General features: G+C 44.2%; 1 protein-coding gene across 6 annotated transcripts in view; it reads left to right on the forward strand.

Moving 5' to 3' along the window:
• LOC139059015 (endoplasmic reticulum aminopeptidase 2-like) overlaps positions 1 to 24,443 on the forward strand; it is a 202,543-nt gene that overhangs the window by 12,834 nt on the left and 165,266 nt on the right. For all 6 annotated transcript variants that reach the window (XM_070536792.1, XM_070536790.1, XM_070536794.1 and 3 more), the window contains exons 3-4: positions 2,092 to 2,496; positions 4,469 to 4,589. In XM_070536792.1, coding sequence (XP_070392893.1) covers positions 2,092 to 2,496; positions 4,469 to 4,589 — 526 coding nt within the window. The remainder of the gene's footprint in view (positions 1 to 2,091; positions 2,497 to 4,468; positions 4,590 to 24,443) is intronic.

Raw genomic sequence — 24,443 nt, forward strand, 5'->3', positions numbered from 1 at the left:
AAATGTCATGACATGTGCAAGCCGCCAGGAGCTTCGAAGCGGGTGATGGCAAGGCCTCGTTTGAAAAGAGGGGTGTCCGAGAAACATGCAACTTGGCACTTTTCTTGTGAACTCCACATGCCGTGTGCTGCTGCAAAATTTTACTGAATCATTCACAGCAACGTATGCTATCTGCAAACTGCGTTTTTTCACCAAGCCCGAGGGGTGGTACAGGTGCCACGTTAAATGACTTACGACACATTGCTGTTGTCCCACTTGTGTTGATTAGTCTGTGTGTGTACAGGCCATGCGATGTTATTGCCATCATCAGCTTATCTTGTGGACACTGCTGGCCACAGGCTTCTCCAAGTAATCTCCAATTACTCCTGCCTTGCATCAACCAACTCCATCCCATTCCTCTTAATCTCGTAGCACTGCACCTAACCTTATGCTTCTCGGGACATTGTGCCCCTTCCTTTGCACTCCACCAGATTGCCTGCCATTACGAGGTCTCTGGTCTTTTGGGAAGAGCAGTTCCCATTCCTTAACAATCAGTCCCCCACAAGGTCAGCACTGTCAACAATAGCAAGTTGGTGACCAATCATTTTGAATATAAGAAGCAGCACCCGGAAACGCAACACAGTAAACTGAATAAACTGACAAGAACAACTGCACTCGCAAGTACATTTCGTTTTGAAAAAGCAGAGTTGAGTTGCACACATCAGCACACCGTAGGAGAGTTGCGATCTGGGTCAGTTGGTGCACATTCGTGAGGCTTAAACCATTCGTGGCGCACAGTGGCTAGTCCAGTCTCTGTGTGTGCCACATCTGTCCTCTGTTCTTCGTCTTTTTGGCTTCTTAATTCTCAAGAAGCAGCACACCACCATGCAACAATAAAGTTACTATTTAACAAAAGAAAAAGAAACAAAATATCTCATTTTTTCCTGACCTTCCAAAAACAACAATTAGTGCTCATTTAGCGTGACGTATGGTAGGCTCACACATGTCTCCTTTTCATTTTGCGATATTAAATGCCTCAATTATTTCTCTAATTAGCCAAAGTTAGAAAGTATTGTAGTGCTATTAATGAAAAGCTGCAAGCAACCACATTTTGAATAATGCCCTTTTATGTAATAATGGATGTTGCTCTGTAGTGACCTTTTGTGTTCGGACAATCCTGCGTTCACACAGTGACCAGTCTGGCCAATGCCAGACTACTACACTTGCCATACTACAAAGGCAAACAGTAAAATTAAATTATGGTGTTTTACGTGCCAAAACCACTTTCTGATTATGAGGCATGCTGTAGTGGTGGACTCCGGAAATATCGACCACCTGGGGTTTTTTAACATGCGCCTAAATCTAAGTACACGGGTGTTTTCGCATTTCGCCCCCATCGAAATGCGGCCGCTGTGGCCGGGATTCGATCCCGTGACCTTGTGCTCAGCAGCCCAACACCACAGCCACTGAGTAACCACGGCGGGTAAAGGCAAAGTGTAAACAACAGACGTCCTACATTTCACAAAAATAGACACATGCTTAATCCCACACTCCAGTTGATTCATCTTCAGTGAAGGTGTGGTCCCCACATAATTGCAGTGCACAGCATGCGTCTTCCTTGTGAGCAGCAGGGAGTCCCCTCAGGAGGAGCCAAGGGCTTAGCTGCACTGCGTACTGTTTTGTTGAGGCAGGTGCTAAGACGACTGGCATGCCTCTTGGCTGTTTAGAGAACACTCTGTTTTGGAGTTTTCAGTCTCTCTCTGAGGTGGGGACAAGTAAGCATTGTTGCGAACTCATGCCTTTGCATACCTTGTTCACCTTAATCAGCTGTGGTGATGACTTGTGCGAGCCTCATTTGCTGGCTGCAGTCGGAGCGTTTTCATGTTCACTTTGTAATGCAACTCTGCTTTGTGACACATTTGTTCCTACCTTTGTTTTCTCTTGTGATTTTCGTTTGCATGACAGCAAATCAAGTAAATGCAAACAATAAAATAATGTGAGACACAGTGACAATCGGTGTGAGCGCATATCAAGTGCACTGGCTGCAGAAAGTGACTCATCCTTGAACACCACTGTGCAAGCGGTGAGTAAACAAAGTCCTTCCGTTTGCAGGTATACATACAATTGAATGAGTCTGTACCAGCAGGCAGCCAGGTTATACTGCACATTGCATTCTCGGGCACGCTGGACCGTGACCTTGTGGGGCTGTACCTGAGCTCATATGTGACAGCAGCGAACGAAACCCGACGCCTGGCAGCCACCCAGTTTGAGCCCACATCAGCACGGCGTGCCTTTCCCTGCCTGGACGAGCCGGCCTTGAAGGCCAGCTTTGAGCTCGAACTGGTGCACGAGCAGAGCCACCAGGCGTACGCCAACGCACGCCGCCAGAGCCTGCGACCATTTGGGGGACAGCTGGTGTCGAGCCGCTTCGAGCGCTCACTACGCATGAGTACCTACCTCGTGGCCTTTGTCATTTGCGACTACGAGGCTTTGACCAGCCAGCTGGGTGCAGTGCAGGTGAGCCTGTTGGCACGCTTACATTATTGTAGTTGATATTTGCTCCCCTCCTGCTTTCTTTAATTATTTTGTGCCCAAACGCCAGCACTGGCACATCAGTGCGGCATCACGGTATATTAGGTTATTAATGCAGTTTTGAATAAACTGTACACATGGTCATTTGACAACGGTTTGACTATCAATTTGCAAAAAACTAAGGCGGTGTTATTTCGCACTAAGAACACGCAAATTACTCTAGAGGAAGATTTGCTAATGAACAATTGTAAAATTGAACTTGTACACTCGGTAAAATCGCTAGGTGTATTTTTTTATCATACTATGACATGGCAGAGCCATATAGATTTTCTTGCTAGTAAGCTTTCACAAATCACTGGAATATTTTATTCCTTGAACTACGTTCCTCGCTCTATTAAGTGCTTGTTATACAATTCACTTTTTCTCAGCCATTTAAATTATTGTTGTTCTGTCTGGGCTACCACTTCTGACACAAATATCAACAGGCTGTACATACTGCAAAAGAAGGCACTTCGCGCTATTTGCAATAAACCATACGATTTCCCTTCAGTTTACTTATTTCATAAACTTAACACACCGAAAGTACAGGCCCTTTTAAAGTATCATTTAGTGCTTGCGTATAAAAATGAACAGAAAAAGAACATAAACTACATTACTTTTATGGCTAACTTAAAACTACACGAAACTCCATACAGCATAAGATAGGCAGAGTACTGGCACGCACCAAAATCGCGCACAAACTATAGATCACAAATGCTGTGCTCCAGGCTGCCTTGGTTATTAAACGATCTTATTGTTAAAAAAATTGATATTGCAACTTGTTCTCCTCCTGATATTCTTTATTTTTTTTGTCATATGTGAGTTGTACAATGCCTATGTGCTTTTGAAGTGCAGTGAGATTTTGTGTTTTTGCTTGCTTGCTCACATCTTGCTTTTATTGCATTTTCTTCCTCGCCTGAATTGTGATGCGTATGCATGATGTGTTGTAGTGCTTGAATATGTAAGTACTTGGGAAAACTGTATTTCCGCTCTGCTGCTCCCTTATTTTTTCTTGTATTAAGGGTATTTGGGGCTGGTGAAGCTGCTACGAGCAGCTTTTTTCCCCACTTTACCCCCGCAAAGCTGTATTTAGTTTTCGTGGAAATAAAGCATACATACATACATACCTTCATACTTGGTTTGTAGTTCAAGAAACTTGCTGCTTTCAGTCTTTGGCTCTGTTTGAGTAATACAACGTAGTTCCTCCTTACTAGCAAAAAATTGCCTATGCTCGAGCAGACATTGTCAAAATTCATGATGTCATGGCAAGCTGTTGTGGAAACATGGTGTCGCCACCCATCTTTCATTTTTGCATCATATGCCAAACCCTTCTCTTGGTGCTATTGTAGAAACGTAATTTACTATTCTTCTTTTCTCATCACTGTTCCTTCAAAGGAGTGTGGTGCAGTGTGGTGGACTGTGGTGCAGCTTCAAGTACCTTGTAGTAATGCTGAGGCCATATTATCTAACATTTTAAATGGTCTTCATTGGTGCACATCAATGGAGAAAATGTTTAAAAGGTTACATTGCTGATTTGTGTAGGTAGTATATCAGTTGCTGATGTCTGGATGGGCAGCTTTGTTTGGGTTGCTAAGCTGCACAATAGCTGGCACAAAGAACGACAAGGGCAAGCGTGTGTGAGGAAGCAATGCAATTAGCCAGATGATGCTGCTAGCAACTGGACCCGATTGAATCCGGTTGCCTTTATACTGAGTGTTTACAAACTCCTTTGTAGGCTTCTTCAGTGAAAAGAAGTTTAAATAGGCATGTTTTGATGCATAAGCCACATTGCTGCTCATGGGTAAAAATTCAGAATGGAATGTTTGGCACTATTCCCAGTTTCAGCTCTTTCTGCCGATGTTCGGCATTATTTTATTATTTTGCAACGTACCAAGTCCACACTCTGATCATTATGCAGCTGCGAGTACTAGTGCCAAAGGAACAGAGTGCACAGGGGCATTTTGCTCTCAGCATGATGAAGCAGTCGCTGGACTTCTTCAATGACTTCTTCAGCATACCATACCCCATGAGCAAACTGGGTAAGCTGTTCTTTTTCATTGTGCACATGCGGTACTTATGAAATGGAAACACACTGTGTACTGGGTGATCCAATCAAACGAGCAAGAGAAGTGGCCAACTACCTTTCGTTGGGCTAATTGATGGGGCACAGTACATACAAACGGCACGAACAGACCGAGATGAGATAGCACCGACTTGCAAACTGTTAGCCATTCTCACCTTTGCACTTGCAATGAGAAGTGGTGCCTGCACTAATCTTCCTCTTTGATCTGAGGAGATCACAGAGGAAAGCTAGCATTATGCCAGACATGTTAATCCAAAGTGAAGCAGCTGCCGTAAGTGTTGTTCATAGCAGTACTTGAAACTCTTTGAAACTTTGGTGCATTAAAATGCAATTATTGAGGCCTCAAAAAGCCATAAACTTTATTATGCAAATACAGCTTCGTTAGCACCTTTGTGGTAGCTTGCTCACTTTTTATTGTATACCTCTTTTTATAGTGTACTAGAATACTGGGAAGTGTGCTGTCCATCGCGCAAGATTACACAAATCAGGAGGCCATCACAACAATGACAGACACAAAGGGCGTTGTTTGCAACTGGTGGGCTCCAACCATGCTCCAGTACACTTGCTATGTCGTCCAGATTTTTCTGCTTCCTGTGATATGTTCCGCCGAAGCAACTCCCAAGTAAATACACTGTTTTCTTGCTGCACTGTGTGGTTCTTGTGCAGTTGAAGAAAGTATCGTGGGATAGGAGGGTGACAGAATGATGAAAAGGTGATGGAATAAGCAAAGCAGGACCCATGTTGTGTTGGTTTGAAATAGGGGCTACTGCTCGTGTGAAAATGTCCTGGCACATTTCTTGTGCTTCGACTCTGATCACCGCGAGGTGTGATCTCATTGCAGTAGAACCTTGTTGGTGCAATCCCGTTACGTACAATTTCCCGGTGCCAATGTTCATGTTCGAGAACACAGAAAAATGGCCCAATACAGTTACGCTCCTTCTTTACTGGTTCATACGTTCCCGGAGAACAAGATCTTTAGGCACCAATGTTCAGTGCGTCACTAAAGTGTGATTGTATGATATGTCCACTAGATCCCATGTAAACAAGAAAAACAAGCTCACGCGATAGAGAACAGTAGAAGCCCACCACCACAGTATTCTCCTGCCCTTCCCTTGTAAAAACGTCGGTGTACACTTAGTCTGCTATTCCGGAACCAGCAAATCTTCTCCCGGGTCATTGCACGCCACATTCACAATGATCGCCACCAACCTATTGCGATAAGCATCTTCACCTATCTGTTCCACAGTGTGGGTGACATAGTGCCATTAGAACTATACTGCATGCTTGTAACAGGTGATGACTCAAACATGCCACCGTTTCCTGCTGCAGGCAGCGCAAAGAACGCATCATGTTTCGCACTGGCGGCATCATAGGCATCGCATTCTAGTATTGCCCACAAGTTCAATATCATTTTGATTTCCCAAAGCAAAACGACAATGTGCACATGTGATTTGACCACAACGGTTGCTCCGGCGCCACCAGCTCCATGCGCATCGGCGTCTCGTGCCGCAACAATTCGTCCCAAGTGGGCCTTTCAAAACTTCCTGCCAAAATATCCTGCTCGAGAAGAGCTGTTGACCCAGGCCAAATTCGAGGAACACAAACACAAGCTAGCTGCAGCTGCAGAAACGACGACACTCATCTCAAGCCCCCTGCGAGCTCGGCGCATGTAGGCGTCCTGTGCTGCAGCAATGCGCACAATGCTTCACATTACATAGATGTCAACTAAGTTAAGTCTGTAATTTTTTTTAGTGACTTAGGATCGTACGTTTTTCCGGTTAGTGCGTTTTTTCTCGCATCTTGGGGTGCCATTCGCTGCCGTAGTGACTGGCCGCACTCTGTATGTGCTCTGGATCTTGACCCTTCATCTAGTGGATTCCCCTGACAGAGGAACGGCTTTATTTAACCCTTTCGCTGTCACGGACGTACCGGTACGTCATCGCGCTCCCGCCCCACAGTGTCACTGACGTACCGGTACGTTCTCTATCGTGCGTTCAAAATTTCGCGCCTGAGCGCAAAGCTGGCGCTCCTGGATCGGCCACGCCATCTGTTGACTCTTTCTACAAGTTCGTATATTCGCCTCGACCTGTGTTAGTCCATGTATTGAAGAGTACGGTGCGACTGCCACTCCCCACTTTCTCTTTGCTGAGTGGCGCGGTGGCTCCGCGTTCGCTGGATCATGCGTCGTGCGCGTGATGTTACGAGTTCAAGGGTTGTTCTGCCATCTCCGCTGGTTTGAAGGTTTTTATTTTTCTTCTGTTGGTGTGCCTGCTACGGCGCGTCAAGTTCAGGCGCAGGTGCCGTTGCCTCTCCAGAAACAGTTACTCGATTGCTGCTTTCGCTCTCTCCTCGCACCCTCACTTCCGACTTGCAGCAGTAAACGTAAAGCTCTTCGAACTTTGTTTTAGCCTTTTTCCATCTCCCTCTGTCTTCTTGATCACGCGACGTCAAATTTCTCTCGGTTGTGCGGGCGACTGAAAGCGCATCCTCCCTGCACGCGGTTACTTTCGGATGGCTCAGTGCGCGGGACCTTCGTCTACTCATTGGAGCGGTGGCTCAATTCCGATTCAGATTACGAGCTCGGATTCGGACTCGGACAGAGTCGCATGCGAGGAAGAGGGTTCCGCGTCGTCGGATTCGGATGTTAAACGAATTTTATAGTCAGACGGATGATGATGATGATGCTTACTAACAGCAGCTGCAGAACACTGAAATGTGCATATTGCATTGACTATGTTACTTGTATACCAATTATAATCAAAAATAAATTGCTATGTTGATTCCCTGTTATGCTCGTTCCCTGAAACCAAGCCGACACTGGGGGTGCGTCACGGCCAGAAAGGTCCGACAGCGAAAGGGTTAAGAGCTCACCCAAGACATTCTGCAATACAGCCAGATAAGCCACAGGAGGACAGCTACCTACCACCCGCAGACAAATGGTCTTACGGAGCAGCTGAACAAGACCCTCGCCGACATGCTTGCAACATACCTATGTTGATGCTGAGCACAAGACGTGGGATGCTGTCCTGCCACACATAACCTTCGCTTATAACATGTCAGTGCAAGAAGTAATGCAAATCATGCCGTTCGAGCTGGTTTACTGAAGGAACGTGACGACGAAGCTTGATTCCATGCTGCCGCACGTCACAGTTGAGAATCTCGATGCTGCCCGCCCCGCACTGAAGAAACCCGACAGCTCGCCCGCATCAAGAACCAGCAGAGGACCAACAGCCAGCACTGCAATACAACCAGCACTGCAATACACCAGCCCGGTGACCGTGTTTGGGTCTGATACGTTGACGAGGACTTAGTGAGAAACTGTTACGACAGTATTTCATACCCTACAAGATTATCCAACATATTGGTGCACTGCACTATGTGGTAGTGCCAGACAGCATTTCGCAATCACAGTGGTGCCGCACACGACCTGAAGTCATCCAGTGATATGTCTTAAGTCTTTCTATGCCTGCTGAAGAAGTCAAGGACTTTGTTTATTTGTTTAATATACATTGTTTTGTTTTTACTTTTGTGTTTGTTTTTAAGAGAGGTGTGTTGACCCATGTAGTTACTTATCCTTTTCTTGGGGACTGCATTTCACCCACTAACATCTTAAAGTTATCGCTCAGTGCAAGACGCGTCTGCATGATTGGAACTTACTGGAATGTTATCGATGGTTCTTTCTGTTGTCACTGAAGCTTGTGTAATCTGATTGTATGTGCAACATGAATTGTGTAGTACTTTCTGGAAGACACGCGAGCACCAGTGATTAGTCTGGAACTTTCGATGGCCCATGTATAAAAGCCAATGCGCTTGACCAGCAGATCAGATTTTCACTGATCGCCAACTGTGTTTGCCGCTGTCATTATGCTTTGAGCGTAGCCTGTTTTTCTGTGCGCAAGTTCATCACATCACATCACTTTATTACATTAAAGACGGCAGAACTGATAGTTGAGCGAGTTGGCACAAATTCATAGTGAAATATTTAGCGGGCACAATTGACAAGGACACAGTGAAGGGGGACACACGAGCGCTTACTCACAACTGTTTTATTTTTGGAAGGACGTGTAGGCAGCCCAGCTATCAGCACTGAGCATCTGCAACAAGAGTGGTTAGTAAAACAGAGACAAATTAAAAACAGATTGAGAAGGCTCAACCAGTATTTTGAAAAAGCAAATTCCTTTTCAGTGATTGCAACTGATGGTTGGCTTATGCATTTTTCAGCACACTCTTTAATATGAAACGCTTCTGTGATTTCACGTGTTAGTTTCTTTTTACCTGAAAACAAAATGTCAGTGTCAAAAAAATACTGGATCACAATGACACAGATTACAGTGGCTCGACAAGTGCGAATAGCTTTCTTTACTGAGAGAATGTTCATGTTCTTTTAGACGGGTGCTTATTCACCGACCGGTTTGTCCTATGTACATGTTGCCACAGCTTTAACGGAAACCGGTACACAACACCTATCCTGCATATTGGGAATTTTTGATTTTCTTTAAGACCACAGCTTCATTTTTTTACCCTATTGTCAAACTTATTTGAAATAGCTTGGCACAGTTTTTGCACCTTGTTAGGAGCGCTGAAAACCACTTCAACGGCACACTGGCTGGCAACATTCTTTAGCCCATGGGAAAAATAATGGACGTATGGTACAACCGCAAGCACTTTTTGTTCTTTCTAAGCCTTTTCCTTTAATCTTTGGGTTGTACACCCTTTACTGTTTTTATTACTTTTCGGCCACTCTGACTATAATGTGTTTCGGGAATCCCACTGAAGCTAGTCTTGTTACCTGATTGGCAAACCTTTCTTTTATTCGGTGGCAACAAGATTTTATTGAAGCGGCCCGAAGGCAAGACACCGCAATTCCGCTTTTTGCAATCTTCGAATGTCCTGATTTGTACTGTAATATGGGCTTTTTTTATCTAGGGCTGTAGTATATCCATCATGTGTGGTCGGGTAGCAATCGCAGAGACAAATCTAGAAACTGTAGTTCGTTTTCTTTGGCAATCTCATGGGTAAACTTAAGGCCTAGGCTACATTCACGGAACACTTTTAGTACATTAACCACATTACAGCCATGTTCCTTCCCATCAAAAATAACCAAAAAATCATCAACGAATTGAAATTTTTGCTGAGCTTCCTAAAGCACTGAATATTTTGGTCTACACGAGCTAGAAAAATGTCGCTTAGTATTGGGGCTACCTTGGAACCTATACATATACCTGTTTTTTGCATGTACATTGCTTCATTCCAACTGACAAAAGTAGAGCTAAGATAAAACAATAGTACTTCCATAAAGCTTTCCACGGTGATACGAGTAGATGACTCTTCCATGACTGGTGCAAAACAGCAGATAGGACAACGGGGTTCCTCTGGAACACGGTGAGACTGCCCTTGCCCACTGTCAAGAAGGCACCGTCTACAGAAGGAAGAGTGGCACTGCTTGGGGAATATTTTATTCCAGAAGAGGACAACAAGCTTCTGCAGCTTGGGCCAAAGTTCGCACTAAAACCGACACTGTGTCCACCTGTGAAGCCGGCAGCATCGAGAGCCGTCTCCCGACTGGTCCCTGAAGAAGAATGTGCAAGGTGTGTTTCTAAATGTGTAGACGCCATCGCGAAGGCAAAAACTGCATGTGTTAGTCTCAACCTAGTGGCAGGAGACTTGGCTTCTAGAGGGTTACATGTTCTTACCACCGATAAAGAAAGATGTTTTGTTGTCCTACCTGATGGTATGTTTTGTTAAAAAGCTTGTGAAGTTATGGATAAAAATTTCAAGAGAATCGATGTTAAGCCTGCCAAAGAAAAACAATGTGCTATTGAATTACTTCGTTCCCTCAATTTAGAAAGCCTATGTGCCTCAGTCAAAAAAGCAAAGGGCCTGCATCTTGAAGTTTTTTTCTCATGTAAGACGCACAAACCTCAACAGCCGTTCAGAGCCATTGTTACTGAAAGAAGCACTTGGCAGCAGCAGGTAGCATTGCTTATCCAGAAACAGCTTTCTTCATTAAGAATCCCCGATCCGTTAGCAATCTGTAATTCTGAGGCAGTTGTACAATATTTGAGGGAAGACAAGACAAAGGGATGCAGCACCTTCAGCGTTGACGTACAAGATTTATTTTACTCGATTCCCCACACAGAGCTTTTAAATAATGTAAAAATGTGTATTTACGAAGATAATGATGAAATAAAATTTAGAAATGGCAGCGGAGCACCCGTGGAAAACTTTATGGAAGTACTATTCCTTTATCTTAGCTCTACTTTTGTCAGTTGGAATGAAACAATGTATGTGCAAAAATCTGGTATATGTATAGGTTCCAAGGTAGCCCCAATGCTAAGCGACATTTTTCTAGCTCGTGTAGACCAAAATATTCACAGTGCTTTAGGAAGCTTAGCAAAAGTTTTGATTTGTTGATGATTTTTTTGTTATTTTTGATTGGAAGGAACATGGCTGTAATGTGGTTAATGTACTAAAAGTGTTTCGAGAATGTAGCCTAGGCCTTAAGTTTACCCATGAGATTGCCAAAGAAAACGAACTACAGTTTCTAGATTTGTCTCTGCGATTGTTACCCGACCACACATGCTGGATGTACTACAGCCCTAGATCAAAAAAGCCCATATTACAGTACAAATCAGGACATTCAAAGATTGTAAAAAGCGGAATTGCAGTGTCTTGCCTTCGGGCCGCTTCAGTAAAATCTTGTTGCCACCGAATAAAAGAAAGGTTTGCCAATTAGGTAACAAGACTACCTGCAGTGGGATTCCCGAAACACATTATAGTCAGAGCGGCGAAAAGGTAATAAAAATAGTAAAGGGTGTACAACCCACAGATTCAAGGAACAGGCTTAGAAAGAATAAAAAGCGCTTGCGGTTGTACCTTACGTCCATTATTTTTCCCATGGGCTAAAAAATGTTGCCAGCCAGTGTGCCGTTGAAGTGGTTTTCAGTGCTCCTAACAAGGTGCAAGAACTTTGCCAAGCTATTTCAAATAAGTTTGACAATAGGGTAAAAAAATGAAGCTGTGGTCTTAAAGAAAATCAAAAATTCCCAATATGCAGAATAGGTGTTGTGTACCGGTTTCCGTTAAAGCTGTGGCAACATGTACATAGGACAAACCGGTCGGTGAATAAGCACCCGTCTAAAAGAACATGAACATTCTCTCAGTAAAGAAAGCTATTCGCACTTGTCGAGCCACTGTAATCTGTGTCATTGTGATCCGGTATTTTTTTGACACTGACATTTTGTTTTCAGGTAAAAAGAAACTAACACGTGAAATCACAGAAGCGTTCCATATTAAAGAGTGTGCTGAAAAATGCATAAGCCAACCATCAGTTGCAATCACTGAAAAGGAATTTGCTTTTTCAAAATACTGGTTGAGCCTTCTCAATCTGTTTTTAATTTGTCTCTGTTTTACTAACCACTCTTGTTGCAGATGCTCAGTGCTGATAGCTGGGCTGCCTACACGTCCTTCCAAAAATAAAACAGTTGTGAGTAAGCGCTCGTGTGTCCCCCTTCACTGTGTCCTTGTCAATTGTGCACGCTAAATATTTCACTATGAATACATTAAAGACCACCGAATATTGAATAATACATGAGGAGTGGGTACAGGTATAAGTAATCGCATATACAAAAATGTTATTGGTTAAATATGGCAGTTATACATTCAGAAAATGTAGATGGACAGGTGGCTGCAGTGACATCATGTGGAAGGCCATTCCATTCTCTGGCTGAGTGAGGAAAGAATGATGCAGCAAACATTGTAGTACGAGCACATGGACGAGCAACTTGCAGGGGATGCGGAGTTATATGCGTACCAGAGGGCTGATATAGGGCAGAATAGGAAGTTGGCTGAAAAAAAAAAAACTTATGGAACAAACACATAGTGGCGATTTGATGATGACAAGCAAGATTTGTTAAGCCAGATTTCACTTTTAAAGATGATATGCTGGTATTGTATGAATATCACGAATGAATGAGTCTAGTGGCTCGATTCTGTAGGGATTCTAGTGAAGTTATCAGACAGATTTGGTTAGGGCACCAGGTAGGGGATGCATATTCTAGTTTTGTTCGTACCAGGGACGTGTATGTGAGAAGTTTTACCAGAAGCATATCATCGGCAAGTACTGTTTTAAAAAGACAAGGATTCTGTTAGGTGATGATAGGATATTTGTGCCAAGCACATTCCAGGTTAGGTCTTCTCACGACGTTACGCACAGGTATTTGTAAGAACCTATTATTTCTACTGTGATACCAGAGATTAGATAAGGGAAGAAAAGTCAGTTGCGTTTGCAGTGAAATGACGTACATTTGTATTTTGCAGGGTTAAGTTCCATGAGCCATTCGCGGCACCAGTCTTGTACACAGGTTAGGTTATTTTGGAAAGCTAGCTGATCGGGTGTGTTAGTAACTGTGCAGTGCATAACACAGTCATCGGTGAACACACTGATGTTACAGGATACATGTGTGGGTAAGTCGTTTATATATATAAAAAATAGAAGGGGACCAAGCACAGATCCTTGAGGGACACCTGATGTTACTGGGAGCCGATTAGAAGCTTGATAATTAAGATAGATGAACTGATAGCGGTGTGCCAAAAATTCTTTTATTCATTTCTTTCTTTCTTTTCAATTCAATTCTTTTCAAATTCAATTCTTTTATTTATTTATTCATTTCCTCAAAGGTCTCTGTTGAGACATTACATTACATTACATTACGATCACAGTAGTTACAGTACATTGCAATAATCATACAGAAAAAGTTTTCGTTGTAAGCGTTTGTGAGGTACTTTGTCAGAAGCCTTAGTGAAGTCCAGAAATATTGCATCAGTTTGAACGCTAGAATCAAGATTCATATGCAAATTATGAATGAAAATGGTTACTGTAATTGCGTTTCACAGGACAAGCCCTTACAAAACCTGTGCTGAGAGGGAGGGAAAAAAATGGTTAGAGTCAAGAAAATTCATTATTGGAGAATAAATGACATGTTCCATGATTTTGCATGGCAAGGAAATAGGACGCTAGTTAAAAGGGGATTCTTTGTTCCCTGATTTGAAGACCTTTCCCAATTGCCAGTCACTGGGCCTGTGTGAAGTGATTGCACAAACAGTGGCGAAGAGCGTGCTGCGGAGACGTGCTGAGCAATTTCTTTGAGAGAGCCGGGAAGTGATTTTCTCAGCACCCAACAATGATGACAGCTTAATGATTTCGATAGTACAGGCGATTCCATGTGCAGAAAGTATGGTTGATGGCATTGGTGATATTGGATAGACAGTTACGACAGGTAGTGGTATGTCAAATTCGTTAGTGAAAACGTATGAGAATGCAGTATTAAATATGTTCGCACATTCAACATTGCTGGTCTCTTGTCCACATGCTTTAGCAAGAGTGACAGTGCATGTCTGTTGAGGGTTTAGTATTTCCCAGAATTTTCACGGATTGGTGATTAATATCTTTGGCAGGTCTGTTCCAAAAAATGTGTGTTTAACGCTCCAAACGGATTGCAAATATCTATAATAGTTTTTTTTATTACATGTATTTAAGGAGAGGCATAATACTTGTTCCATGCATATACACTTGAGTTGAATTTTGCTGCACGGAATATGCATTTTTTCTTGTTTTCAAGAGTTTTTAATGTCTTGGAGAGCCATGAGTTATTATGGTTGGCAAGTTATCTTGCCACTTATGTTGAACAGATCGGTCATGAAAGCCTGTTTCAAAATTTGGAACAAAAGCCTGCAGTTGATTATTGATGGCTTCGTAATTACCTCTGTCATATAAGTAAATAGTTTTGTGGCAAGTTTGGCATTGTTCCAGTACAAAGGTGAAGGTGGCATGCAAGACTTTATGATTGCTAATTTCACAGAGATATGTATGAGGTGATAAACTTTCTGAATGATTAGTTAGTATCAAGTCCATAATGTTAGAAGACTCACGTGCGATGTGTTGATTCTGTGACTAATTGGGTGAGGTTAAAATTTAAACACACATTGATAAAGTCCTTTGTTTCTGTGCTGCTTGTTGGTGTCGTGTTTTGCCAATTAATACTGGGGTAACTGAAATCACCAAACAGAAGGTTATGTGCATATTATAAAGCAGTATTAAGTTGACCTAAGCAATCATTAAGGTTACGCGCACATGCTCGGTTGTTGCCGGGGGTCGCTAGCAGATGCCTAGTATGATTATTTGACGTGCAGAACAGCAGATGGCCCACAATATTTCGAGCTCCGAACTAATGACAGAAGGTAACTGGTGGTTAGTAGCAATAACGTCTCCGCCTCGGGAGTCCTTATGATCTTTCCGAAAGACATTGAAGTTGGATAAGTCGGCCAAAACTTCAGAGCTGGTGGCGTCTTTTGTTAGCCAAGTTTCAGTTAATATCAGTATGTTGCTTGTGAATGGGGAAACAAGATTAGAAATACACTGGCACATGCGGAGATAACTGCATATGTTTGTAAAGATTATCGAAAAAGAGAGAGCAGGATGTTTTTTACCACAAGAATATTGCAAGGACGGTTAGCTGCGTGATGGCTCGTCGATTGCTATGGGATTTCTTGTACTGTCTATGGTGATTCATCGAATGTGTACCACTTCTAAACAAATGCAATGTTTTGTATCGCAGTGAAAATGCTGTCGGTTTACTTCAAGCAAACACAACGAGCTGTTTGCATGCAGCATGAACAGGATATGAGAAGTTGTCAATGCTATAATTAGTTCACTTTAGCATGCTGCCTTTATAAAGGATTAACGCCTTGGTTTTAAGGAAGGCGATTTTCACTATTATTGGGCGAAAGTGCGCGGTTGTCCAAGGCAGTGAGCATGCTCAATTTCTTTTAGGTCGATTTGAGAATTTCACAGTAGTGGCGAATTGGTTTCTAACGGCTTGAAGTCTTTAAGGCTATAAAAATTTAGGTTGTTGTGGCATGAACGATTCTCGGCATCATCTATGCTGGCTTCCATTTCAGAGATCTGACGGCTTATTTGGCTGGTGTTAGTGCTTATCATGTCCATGTCAGTGCTTAGGGCTACTATGTCTTGATGGTGTGCCATCAAGGCTAACGCACATGCATCAGCCAGTCTCTTGCTGAGGTGGGAAATTGTTTTTTCGGTTGATGTTAACTGGTTTCTGAGACCCTTTACCTCACTGATTAGCTGCAATTGACTGGTAGACAGCTTTTGCAGCTTTGCTAGCACTTGGTCGCACTTGGGGTTTGACTTGACGTCCCTGGCCAACAATAACAGCGAGCGAACGAGATCAGCACATTCAACGGTAATAGAAAGGCAAGACCGTGGGCTTGGCAGCTGCAGAAGACAATAGTTGCTAAATTTTTTGGTGAAAAGGCAGTACAGTTGACTGACATGCATGGCGAAAATTGGCGGGTTAGATAACAGTATCGTGGCATAGCCAACGAGCCCACAGGGTGCCGTGTGTGGTTGTCATAGCTTTACATGAGTAAGCGCGCCAGTTGTAGTCTATGACAGTGGCCAGGTTGAATCGACAGTGATACGGCTGCCTTGATAAAGTGATACGGTTGGCTTGATTATGATGATGTCAAGTGGCTGCAGCTTCGGAACACACCCCGTTGGAAATTTTTCGAAATAGGTCACTCTGAAGATTTTAAATGCGCAATAAAAAATGAAGCTGCCTGAACTTTTTATCCTGTTTTTGCAGGTTGGTAAGCATGGCAAATGTTTTAGGAGTGATGATAGGTTCATAATTGTATTGCCGTGCCCGGCAGTGTGCTGATTTAGTGCTGGAGTGCATTTCATTGTTATTGATGCTTGCCGGGGATGTTGAGCGAAATCCTGGGCCTGAAACTGTCCAGCAAATGTTTAGTCAACTTATGAAATGGCGGAAAGCACTAACGAAAGGTATCAGGCAAGTTAAAGAAAATCAGAGTTCTCTTTCTAAACAAATGGCAAAAGTCACTGAAAAGATGCAAGAAATCTGGAACAATTTACCAATCTGCGCAGAAATTAAGAACGATTAGACACATTGGTGCAGGAAATGGGAGCCGCTATCTGCTCACAGCAAAAGAAAATAATCGAGTTAGAAGATTGGAGTCGCCAAAATAATCTTCTTGTATTCGGAATACCCAAAACTATTAGTGAAATGACTGACGATCTCAAGAGGAAAGTGCAGCAAGATGCCTTCCACGAATGCATTGGTGTCAAGGTAATGTGTGGAGCGGATACAGAGACTTGGACAGAAGTGTGTGGGCAAGGTGCGTCCAGTGATTATAATGTTTCTTGACTACAATGAAAAGAAGAATTTATTTGGCAACTGCAAGAAACTAAAAAGTAGCGATTATTCGTTAGCAAATGACTATTCTCAGGCAACATTACAAAAGCATAAGAGTCCCTGGGATAGTGCGAAGCAAGAAAAGGAAAGAGGTGCGAAAGTGCGGCTCGAAAATGATAGAATTTACATTGATAATGAAGCATTCATCTGGGATGAAGAAAATCACTGCCACGCCAAAGCAAAGTGGACGCTCGCAACTGATCACAGAACAATGCGACAGTGTAAATGTGACAGTGTGACAGCGGACATTACACATGGGTTACTGCCAGTTGTGACACACCAATTGTGAAGAGAAAGGCATAACACCCTAATCACTCTCTTTCTTCATAGGCTCTTTGGCAGGCAACATTTGCAGCCCTTCATCATTCTGCTCACAGTCGGCAGCTTTAAACATGATGTTTCAGCCAAGCCATAAAACATATTTAGTAAAATATATGTGTAAATGAAAACAGCATCAAATATGATACACATGCCATTAGAGGGGAATGACAAAGACATGGCTCATCGATAACTGCTGAAGCAGCAACAGTTTGTGGCTAAAAATCGAGCACGGCCAGATTCCGCCCAATCCTGGCATGATGGGTCTGTATGCAAGGTGAACTCTGGTGTACAGGCCTGCCAAAGCGAAATGTTATGTTGATAAACGTCAATGCACATAGTCGCATAAATGAAGCTGCTGAACTTGAACGCATCATTATGCTTTATCGTCCAGATGTACTCGCAGTTGCAGAAACATGGTTGAGTCCTGAAATTGCTGACAGTGAGATAATACCACCTACGTATAAAATTATTCGAAAGGATCGTGATTTGCATGGTGGTGGTGTCGCACTCATTTTTAAAGAAGAAATCTAATTTGTTCCAATGAACGATTGTCCTAACACAGAAGCATATGGTGCAGGGTAAACCTTGGCATTCTTTCGTGTGTCACTGCACTATTTTATAGGCCTCCCAATGGCCCCCTTATATTTCTTGAGTCACTTCAAGACTATTGTTGTATCGTAGGTGTAGGGTAGCGGGGTCAGGTGGCCAGACGCACCGAGCCACACTCGGGGGGCCCTCCGTCCCAAAAGAAAAACCACGACTTCAATCGTCTGCGATCACATCCCTCACTTCTCACTTCTCTGTGTCTGTCCTTTGACAGCACCAGCCTTTTTTATTGCCATTATGACGTCACGTATGACCTGACAACAAAACCGAAACTAGAAACGAAACCAACTGCACAACAACACAACATACACCTTCCCTTAAAAGAAAGAAAGAAACAAGGAAACAAACTTGAACACTTCACAAAGACAGTCTAAGAGGTCACAAAGTCACTCAGCCATGCTGGAGGTCGGCGAATTCTAATTCTGCGTTCCGACTGTGCTGTAGCACTCTGGATGTCGATGGGGACTCTAGTTGATGCTCCTCTCCTCTTAGCTCGTTCTCTGCTTGAGCTGTTCGTTCAGTGGTATCGAGAAGGCCAGAGTGCTCAGCTGGCATAGTTTGAAGCTCGGGAACAACAGGAAAACTGGCATACCAGTCGCCAGCCACAGGAGCAGCTGTTGTCAACAGTGAGCCTCCTTGACGAACCGTGTACGGCACCATAGACAGCCTCTCGGCATTCCACATTTTGTTGTCTTCCAGGGTGAAAGCACTATTTCCCTTTTTACTCACTATCTTCAGGGGTTCACTGTAGGACAAATCGCCTTTCCTCAAAACATGAGGGTCTTTCACCCTCACGAAGTCACCCATACGGAATGTTGGCTCTTTCGCCCCCCTTTTTCTATCCGTATACTCCTTGCTGCTTATTTGTTTATCTCTCACCCTCTTCCGTAATTGGGCAATTTCTGGTGCCGGCTTGTAAAAGAAGCTTGGGCCTGGGAATGTGCCCACTATGTCCAACATGGTGCGTGGAGTGTGTCCATGCAAGAGTACAGCTGGTGGAACGCCTGTTGTGGCATGTGGTGTACTGCGATAAACAGCCAGGTACTCCAATACTGCTGTCTCAATAGGTCGATGTTCCAAAACTGCAAGCTGCACGTAGTCTTTCAAGACCCTGTTGAAACGTTCCACCTGTCCGTTACTTTGAGGATGATAAATCGATGAGCAGGAGTGCTTAATTCCGCGCTTTCTGGGAAAATCCTCGAACTGGGTGGGCTTCAGTTGCGGTCCCTGATCTGTTAATATCTCATCTGGGTACCCCTCTCTGCTGAACACTGCTGTCAAGAATCCGATTACAGCATTACTTGTCACACTTGAGACAAAGGATACCTCGGGCCACTTGGAATAAAGGTCAATCAACGTTATTGCAAACTTGCAGCTCTCCCTAGCTGTTGTAAAAGGACCGACAATGTCCAGCGCTAGTTTCTGCCAAGCACGCTCAGGTAGCAGAATGGGTTCCAGTGGTGCTACTGCGGGCTTCGCTGACTTATCTGCCGCTTGACAGACACTGCAAGACGAGATTGCCTGCTCTACTTGTTTGTCGGGCCCTGGCCACCAATACTGCTCGCGAAGCCTCTGCTTTGTGCGCACAATTCCTTGGTGACCTTCATGCGCCGACTCCACGAGAGTTGATGTCAATGCAGCTGGTATGACCAGGTGCTCATCCCGCAATAGAAGGCTGTCCATAACTGCCAACTCATCCCGTACGTAGAAAATGGGCCGCAACTCAGGCTGAAGACTGCATTTCGCCGGCCACCTAGTTCTTACGTAAGTCATCACCTGCTGTAGCAGCAAGTCGGATTGAACAGCTTCCTGAAGTTGTGCCTTTGTGATGCAGGTGGAAACAGCTCCTTCCTCTTGTTCTTGTACGTTTGACAGAGGCAATCGTGATAGAGCATCCGCCACCTTGTTATCACTTCCACGGTGGTATAGTACATCAAAATTGTAGTACAGTAGACGTGCGGACCATCTTACAATTCGGGCAGACCGGCGGCCTGTGCCCCGGGATGAGAGGAGAGTAACCAGAGCTTGGTGATCAGTTCGTAGCTCGAACTTCCTTCCCCAAAGAAAAACGTGCCAGTGTTCACACGCCCATACGAATGCGAGTGCCTCCTTTTCTCCTACTGAGTACTTGCGCTCCGCTTGCGACAGCGTTCGAGACGCTAAGGCAACGGTGCGGAGTTCATTTCCGTACCTCTGTTGTAGCACTGCTCCGAGACCATGGTTGGAAGCATCTGTAGTCACTACTGGAAGTAGCGAGGGGTTAAACATATGCACGGCCTTGCTTGTTGCGAGTAGTTGCTTCACCGCATGGAAGCTTTGAGCAGCCTTGTCGTCCCAGGAAAAAGAAGCTCCTTGACGAAGTAACTCGCGAATAGGCTCCACGACGTCAGCAAAGTGAGGAACAAACTTGGCATAATAGCTGACAAGTCCAAGGAACGAACGTAACTCTGTGGTGTTCGTGGGCGCTGGGGCATGAGCAATAGCTTCAACCATCGATTTCAAGGGTGACAAGCCGTTGTGGCTGACGACATGTCCCAAGAATGTCAGTTCTTGCACATTGAACAAGCACTTTTCGTTAAGCCGCAGGCCAGCCGCTGAGATGCACTGAAGGACATCATGAAGGTTTGCAGAGTGCTCAGCCGCAGATTTACCGTAGACGATAATATCGTCTATGTAGCAAAGTACACCCTTGCTGCCTCTCAGGATTGAAGTCATCATCTTCTGAAAAGCGGCTAGTGCAGAGGCAAGGCCGAAACACACTCGACGGAACCGAAAAAGACCGTCATGCGCAATGAATGTCGTCAGATTGCGGCTTTCAGGCGTTAATTCCACTTGATGGTAGGCTGATGCCAAGTCGATTTTTGAAAAGTGTGTTGCCCCCTGCTAGCTGATGTAGTAGGTCGTCACTATGTGGAAGAGGAAATCCGTCAACGATGATAGCTTTGTTGGCTTCACGAAGGTCCACGCAAAGCCGAATGCTGCTGTTCTTCTTTCGGACCACTACCACCGGAGAAATCCATTCAGAAGCATCCACTTTCTCGATTATGCCTGCTTGCTCAAGCCGCTGTACTTCAGCAGAAACTTGTTCCCGAAGGGCCAGAGGAAGTTGACGTAGCTTAGCGGCCACTGGGGTCACATTCACCTTGCGGTTGATGTGATGAGCAAAGCCTTTTACTAGTCCTGTCTCATCTGAGAACAAGTGGCTGAATTTCTCGCGAAATTCCAGAGGTAGAATGTCGGAAGCAACAGTTCATTTGCAGGCATTTCAACTCAGCCCCATGTATATGCAAGTCCAGGCTGCTGATGGCGTCCATTCCAAGTACTGCGTTTCCCTGCTGTACAACATACAGGTGAACAGGGACAGTGCGTTGCTTGTAAGCAACGGTAGCGGTGAAACACCCCTTCACTGTGATCTTCCCATTAGAGTTATCCAATAAAGCAACAGCAGGTGGTAGCAACACTTTCATACTTTGAAAATGCTTCATGTAAATGTCCTCCATTATTATGGATACTGACGACCCTGTATCTACTAAAAAGTTCACAGGAACGCCTTCAACTTGCAGTTCGATGGAAATGCTGAGGCGCAAAACGCCGGTCGAGACATGTAGCAGCGTCACACGATGCTCGGCGTCCTCTTGCACTTCCCTCACGCTCTCCTTAAATTTCGAACTGCGGCACATAACCCGAAAGTGACCTGCTTTTCCACACCCAGAGCATTTCTTATGTTTAGCCTTGCAGTTCGGCGAATTTGCCAAATGTCGAGTAGACCCACAGCTGTAGTAACGACGCTGATTCATATCCCTTGCAGACGCCGGCTGCGTCTGTTGACATTTCCACGGCGAGGGCATGAACTCTTTACGGTGACCGTCACATGACCGTCACGCGACTTCGACACCGAAGCGCCTGAATGTCGTACATACTTCACCTCCTCCGCTGCGCCGAACTCTCGAAGGCTCTTCAAGGTTGCTTCGTATTGTTCTGCTATTGTAACTGCCCTGTCCAAGGTCAGCGTTGCGCCTTCGAAAAGGAAACGCTCACGAAGCCTGTCTGATGCGATACCAGAAATGAGTTGGTCGCGGACAGCCATGTCGGAGGATCCCTCGAACTCACAGTTCTTTGCTATTTCGCGTAAATTAGCAATGTAGACATCAGTAGGCTCACCCGGATTTTGTATCCTCTGTTTGAAGCGGTGCCATTTGACGAGCACATTCATCGTGGTTGAGAACAGGCGGTCACAAATGCACAGCGCGTCTTGAAATGCATTTTCCGCTGCTGTAACTTGACTTGTAGAAGTAGTATGCTGATCTGGGACTGGCACCGTGGGAGTAGTAGCAGACAGAGTAGTAGCAGCGTTCATCGGCACGTTGCGGAATTTACGTTGCCCCTCGACGCCAAGTGAATTCAGAAGTAGGGATCTCCGCTGAGAAGCAGCAAACTCGGTGGCACCCGACGCTTCCAAGTAGGTAGAAAATAGTTCCTTCCACTGCTTCCATGGTATGGGTGGCTGACCGGGGGTTTCCAGAAATGCAGGCGGAGGCGTAAGTCCCGCGAAAGTCATCGTAAGGCCTAGCTTGTTGCCAATATGTTGTATCGTAGGTGTAGGGTAGCTGGGTCAGGTGGCCAGATGCACCGAGCCACACTCGGGGGCCCTCCGTCCCAAAAGAACCACCACGATTTCAATCGTCTGTGATCACATCCCTCACTTCTCTGTGTCTGTCCCTTGACAGCACCAGCCTTTTTTATTGCCATTATGACGTCACGTATGACGTAACAACAAAACCGAAACTAGAAACAAAACCAGCTGCAGAACAACACAACAACTATCTTTTAACTTCTCTATTTGCCAATGCAAGGGTAATCATTGTAGGCAATTTCAATCTGCTGAATGTCGTTTGGGAGTCACTTGAGGTAGGCTCAGCTGATGCTAAACATAGTGAGGCAATGCTGGACATTACTTTTAATAATGTTCTCTCACAAATCATTAAACATGCAACAAGGATAGGAATAACCATAGAATCAATATTGGACTTGGTTTTTGTTAGCAGTGAAATAACTGAATATGACATGTCTGTTAAAGAAGGGCTCTCTGATCATAAACTTGTCTTAGTTTCCTTAAAGCAGCTCAGATCACCAAAACTTCAAAAAAGGCGAACTATGTATTTCTGTTAAAGATTTTTCATACGCTGACGATGTATACATCTTAGACTGTTTGGAAACATCCTTGGATTCATTTGATGTGGAGGATGACGACTATGTTTAAACACATTGTAAACTATTGCCTGCAAAATTTTTTCCCTAAAAAATATCAAATAATCAGAAAGCATAACCCCTGGATAAATTGTGAGATTATCCAACTTAAACGTAAGATAAAATGCAGAAAATGTAAATGAGAAAAGTGTGCAAATGAAATATTGCGCCATTCTTTGATGCTTAAAGAGCAGCTGGTGGCAGCGAAAGAAGAGTACTTTTCAGGAAAGCTCACGTAATTTATGAAAGCTTCCCCACAGCGTTTTTGGTGTCACCTTTCACCCTCGTATGAAAAAATGAGGTTCATTGAAATGGATCACTCTTTTGTTGCTGACCAATCAGAAATCGCCAACAGATGCAATGCTTCTTTTCATTCTGTGTTCAGTCCGCCTACTTCTTCGCCTCCGAAATCCAGTACAGGAAGGTGTGCATTGCCATCTGACATGTCGGATGTTGTTTTGTCTGAAAAAGGTATATTCTACCTCCTACTTAATTTATATGCAAAAAGGTCGCCTGGCCCTGATTCAATTCCTAATGAGTTTCTGAAGCGATATGCTGAATGGGTCTCTAAATATTTACTTCTCATATTTAAAGCTTCTTTAGAGCTACATTGCTTACCAACTGATTGGTTACAAGCTAAAATAGTACCAGTACACAAATATGGAAGCAAACACATTCCTGATAACTATAGACTATTACTATCACTTGCACCTGTTCCAAAATAATTGAGCATATCTTGGCAAAGTGCTTATCTGAACACCTTGAGGACACCAAGAAGCTCATTCCCAATGAGCATGGCTTTAGATCTACTGTTACCCAACTTCTAGAAACACTGCACGATTTTTCTAAGGCAATGAATGACAGAGATCAAGTAGATGCAATTTGCTTGGACATGTCCAAAGCATTTGACATGTGTTCCACATGAAGAGCTTGTTTATAAGCCGTTTGACCATGGTGTAAACAGAAATACTGTGCTGTGGATAAAAGCATGCCTCACCAAGAGAGATCAGTTCGTGGAGGTAAATGCCTCAAAATTCGACGTCCTTGGGGTACCCTCAGGTGTCCCTCAGGTGCTAGATCCCATACCTTTATGCTACATCAATGACATTGCAGTTGCCACCCCCTAACGTTTTCTATGCTCTGATGTCTTGCAGCCACTTGCTCCGTTACTTGTAGGGCTTGACGTGGGCTGGACCTTAGGCTGCTCTTCTGCAGGTACAGGTTCTGGAAAAAGGACACAGCGCAAAAAAGACAAGGACCCGAGAGAGCGACATGCACACAGCGCTGACTTACAACAGTTTATTCGTGAAGCAATGGAGGAATAAATATATAGGGTGCTA

This window comes from Dermacentor albipictus, chromosome 4 (genome assembly GCF_038994185.2).
Source record: "Dermacentor albipictus isolate Rhodes 1998 colony chromosome 4, USDA_Dalb.pri_finalv2, whole genome shotgun sequence".
Lineage (NCBI taxonomy): Eukaryota > Metazoa > Arthropoda > Arachnida > Ixodida > Ixodidae > Dermacentor > Dermacentor albipictus.